Below are 3848 nucleotides of genomic sequence, written 5' to 3' on the forward strand. Positions count from 1 at the left end.
AGACATCATAGATTCTTCTAACAATCATACTGAGGTCAATAGTCCTTTGACCCTTAGATTGCGAATATATCGTTTTAAGCAAACTACGAAGAGTTTGTTCATGCAAATCTATATTTGTCTCTTCGTAAGTTGTTTAGTTTGTTTATGGACTAAAGACTAATGTTTTATCACAAAGCTTCAAACAGACACGGAAGAATGAATGAATTTCAACTTTTTATTAATGAATAAGCAATTACAAGCAAGAGTCTTCATGAGACTTTATTACATCAAATGTACAATATAAAGATTACAACTCTTCTTGTGGGCACCATTGACAACAACAAGTGCGAGGAGGCATTCAAAAAATTGAAAGAATATCTATCAACACCTCGGATCTTGGCAAAATCCGTTGCGGGAGAGCCGCTCTACCTATACGTCGCCGTATCCCATGTGGCCGTTAGCGGAGTACTCGTCATAGAAGAACAAGGGGACCAACGACCAATATTTTATACGAGCAAGTCGTTAGTCGACGCTGAAACTCGATATCCTGTTATGGAGAAGTTGGCTTTGGTCGTCGTTTCCGTCGCGCGGAAACTTTGACCATACTTCCAATCTCACGCCATAATAGTAATGACGACGCATTCACTGAGAAGTTTTCTACACAGCCCCAATCAATCGGGAAGGTTGAATAAGTGGGCCGTAGAACTGAGCGAATACGATACTGAGTATCGAATGAAGACATCCGCAAAATCACAAGTTTTGGTGGACTTCATCATCGAACTCCCGAGGGAAGATCCCGCCGCGACCGAAGTCGAGGGCACCTGGACACTTAAAGTGGATGAGGCATCGTCAAAGCAAGGGGCAGGAGTAGGAATACACCTGACGTCCCCTCACGGCGAGACCATAGAACAATCATTCAGGCTCGACTTCGTTGCATCTAACAATGAAGCCAAATACGAGGCACTGATCGTCGGACTTAGGTTAGCCACAACAGTCAGATAAAAGAAAGTGGAAGCTTTCTGCGATTCTCAACTCATAGCAAACCAATACTCCGGGGAATACGAGACTAGGGATGATCAAATGGAAGCTTACCTGAAATTTGTAAAAGATCTTACGAAACATTTCGAGGAATTCTCCCTGACACGAATCCCTCGAGGCAAGAATACTTCGGCAGACGCGTTGGCTGCTTTGGCATCTACCTCAGATCCGGACCTCAAAAGGATCATAACAGTTGAAACAATCAAACAACCTTCTATAGCCATGACCATTGCCACAATCATAGCAATAGAAGGGGGGGATTGGAGGAATGAAATATTGCATTACATCACAACTGGTACGGTCCCATCCGACAAGATGGCAAAACGCATACTCGTGGTGAGTAGCGCGAGATTTTGCATCATAGACGGAAGCCTGTTTAAGAGAAGCTTCGCAAGATCATACCTCAAGTGCATCGGAACGGAGGAGTCTAAATGAATCCTAGAAGACGTACATGAGGGGGAATGCGGAAATCGCGCAAGCGGACGGGCACTCGCCATCAAAATAAAGAGGGAAGACTACTTTTGGCTGACCATGTTGGCAGATTGCGAGGCGCATTCGCGACGCTGCAACCAATGTCAGCGCCACGCACCTAACATAAAAAGACCCGCTGAAGAGTTGTCCTCCATCTCGGCACCATACCCATTCATGAAATGGTCTATGGACATTGTGGGACCAATGCCGGCCGCCCTTGACGGACTAAGATTTTTATTAATCTTAACAGATTATTTTTTGAAATGGGTCGAAGCAGGCGCCTTCGTCTTGATAAAAGATGTCGACGTCACAACATTCATTTGGAAAAATATAATCTGTCGGCATGGAACTACCCACGAGATCATAAAGGACAATGGGTCACAATTCATATAAAAAAATTTAGGATTTTTTGTTTCCGCAATAACATTGAGGTGAGGATGTCAACACCACGATGCCCTCAAGGGAATGGACACGCGGAAGCTGCAAATAAGACCATAGTAGATTCCATAAGGAAAAGGCTCGATGCTAAGAAAGGACGGTGGGCAGAAGAGCTACCTGGTGTGCTCTGGGCCTACCGAACTAGTCCGCGAAGGCCGAGAGAGGAAACTCCATTTTCCCTGGTCCATGGAGTCGAATCGGTCATCCCAATTGAACACCAAGTGCAAACCCTTAGGGTGATGTATGCGTGTGAGGATGAGCCAAAAAATGATGAGTCACTATGCGACGCCTTGGATCTTGTAGAGGAAAAGCGGGATTTAGCCCTAGTACGGCTATCCCACTATAGGCAATCCATTTCCAGATTCTACAATAAAGACGTTAACACGAGAAGATTTGATGTAGGAGACTTGGTCCTCCGAAAAGTCTTCGAAAACACTGTCGAGGCAAACGCTGGAAAACTTATTGCGAAATGGGAAGGCCCCTACAGGGTCACCAAGGTAGCGCATCCCGGGGTATATGAGCTCGAAACGCTCAATGGAATCTCCATTTTAAGATCATGGAACATCTCGAATCTTAAAAACTACTACTGCTAAAATCAGCAAGAACTGAACTACGTCACACTTGATCCCTGGATAAGGGTACGTAGGTAGTCTTCCCTTGAGGGAGGCACAGTGCCTAACCTCTTAGAACTCCCTAACCCTCCTTTTCGCCAAAAAACGGGGGAGGGGCGGGAGAAGATGAAATATAAAAAAATGTTTTTAAGATACGGAGCTCGCATCTCGGCCAACAATCCCGACCCCGGATAAGGCCAGCAATGCAAATACCTCACGACGTCTCTGGCGAGATCCGACAGCTCACAACGTCATCTGATCAAAGGCCGCCCTTCGAAAAGTCGACCTCGTACAAGAAACATAAGGGAAACTTTTTAGATCTCCGATGATCTAAAAGACTTAACTGATTCATGATTAAATTCATCTGTTTACTTCGGCTTTAAATCTAAAGGGAAATGTTTTGGATCAACGGCGATCCGAATGACTTGACAAATTTTGAACATAAAGCCACTACGAGACTTCGGTCTAAGGGAAACTTTTTAGATTTCCGACGATCTAAAAGACTTAGTGAATTCTTTTTAAAAAAAATTTCATATACGACTTCGGCATCAAATCTTAAGGGAAATATTTTGGATCGATTATTGGCGATCTAAAAGACTTAATAGATTTTGCATGTCTCAGTTCTCTCGAGATCGAACTAAATAGTACAATGAACACTCTCAGATCGGATGGACGAACTGAATGACGACAAAATATAAAAACATTTACGCATTCATTGGAAAATTTGACGAGCTAAAAGACTTGACAAATTTTAAGAAATGAAATTGCATTGCATAAAATAATAAAAATAATTCAAATAAAATAGGGGTACCGAAGCCTCCTCTAATTGTCTCAAAATGAATAAAAACTTCCCCCAAAACAAACAGGCCCTAAGAACAAAAGAAAAAGAAAAAAAAAGTAGATCCCTTGCTAGCAAAAAGAAGAGCTTAGACTTGCTCTTGGGGCTGGACCTCGGCACATGTCCGCTCGGGAGTAGGTGTAAATGCCGCCACATTCTTGCTATCCTCGGGAATAGAGTTCAAGACCTCGTCAGTCTGATTGAGCATGGAGCCATGCTCATCAATGACGGCGGTCTCATCTTCGGCTGCGGAGGCATCGGCAGGAGATCGGTCCGAGTAGGAAGTGAAAGGGACTTCCTTGACCTCGGGGATGGCGATGGCCGCATAGTCGGCCTCGTACTGGACGATGTCATCCTCGATATCCTTCATTTCGCCCGCCCAGTCCGAGATCTCAACCTTCAAAGCCTCCGAGATCAGCTCCCTATTTCCCCGGCATTGCTCAAGTTTTTTCAGGACAAGGATGGCCTCGTCC

General features: G+C 44.4%; 1 protein-coding gene across 1 annotated transcript; it reads left to right on the forward strand.

Moving 5' to 3' along the window:
• Nucleotides 1–1925: 1925 nt before the first annotated feature.
• On the forward strand, nucleotides 1926–2519 carry LOC149407839 (uncharacterized). The gene has a single exon (XM_089622224.1). It carries the CDS (start codon nucleotides 1926–1928, stop codon nucleotides 2517–2519), a length of 594 nt encoding a protein of 197 aa, XP_089478350.1.
• Nucleotides 2520–3848: the final 1329 nt, after the last annotated feature.

This window comes from Urtica dioica, chromosome 1, assembly GCF_054948205.1.
Source record: "Urtica dioica subsp. dioica isolate 48M chromosome 1, U.dioica_male_clone48M_v1_H2, whole genome shotgun sequence".
Lineage (NCBI taxonomy): Eukaryota > Viridiplantae > Streptophyta > Magnoliopsida > Rosales > Urticaceae > Urtica > Urtica dioica.

Bases quoted from the DNA above. Each gene is read 5' to 3' on its own strand.
- LOC149407839 (XM_089622224.1), top strand. From the start codon at position 1,926: ATGTCAACACCACGATGCCCTCAAGGGAATGGACACGCGGAAGCTGCA.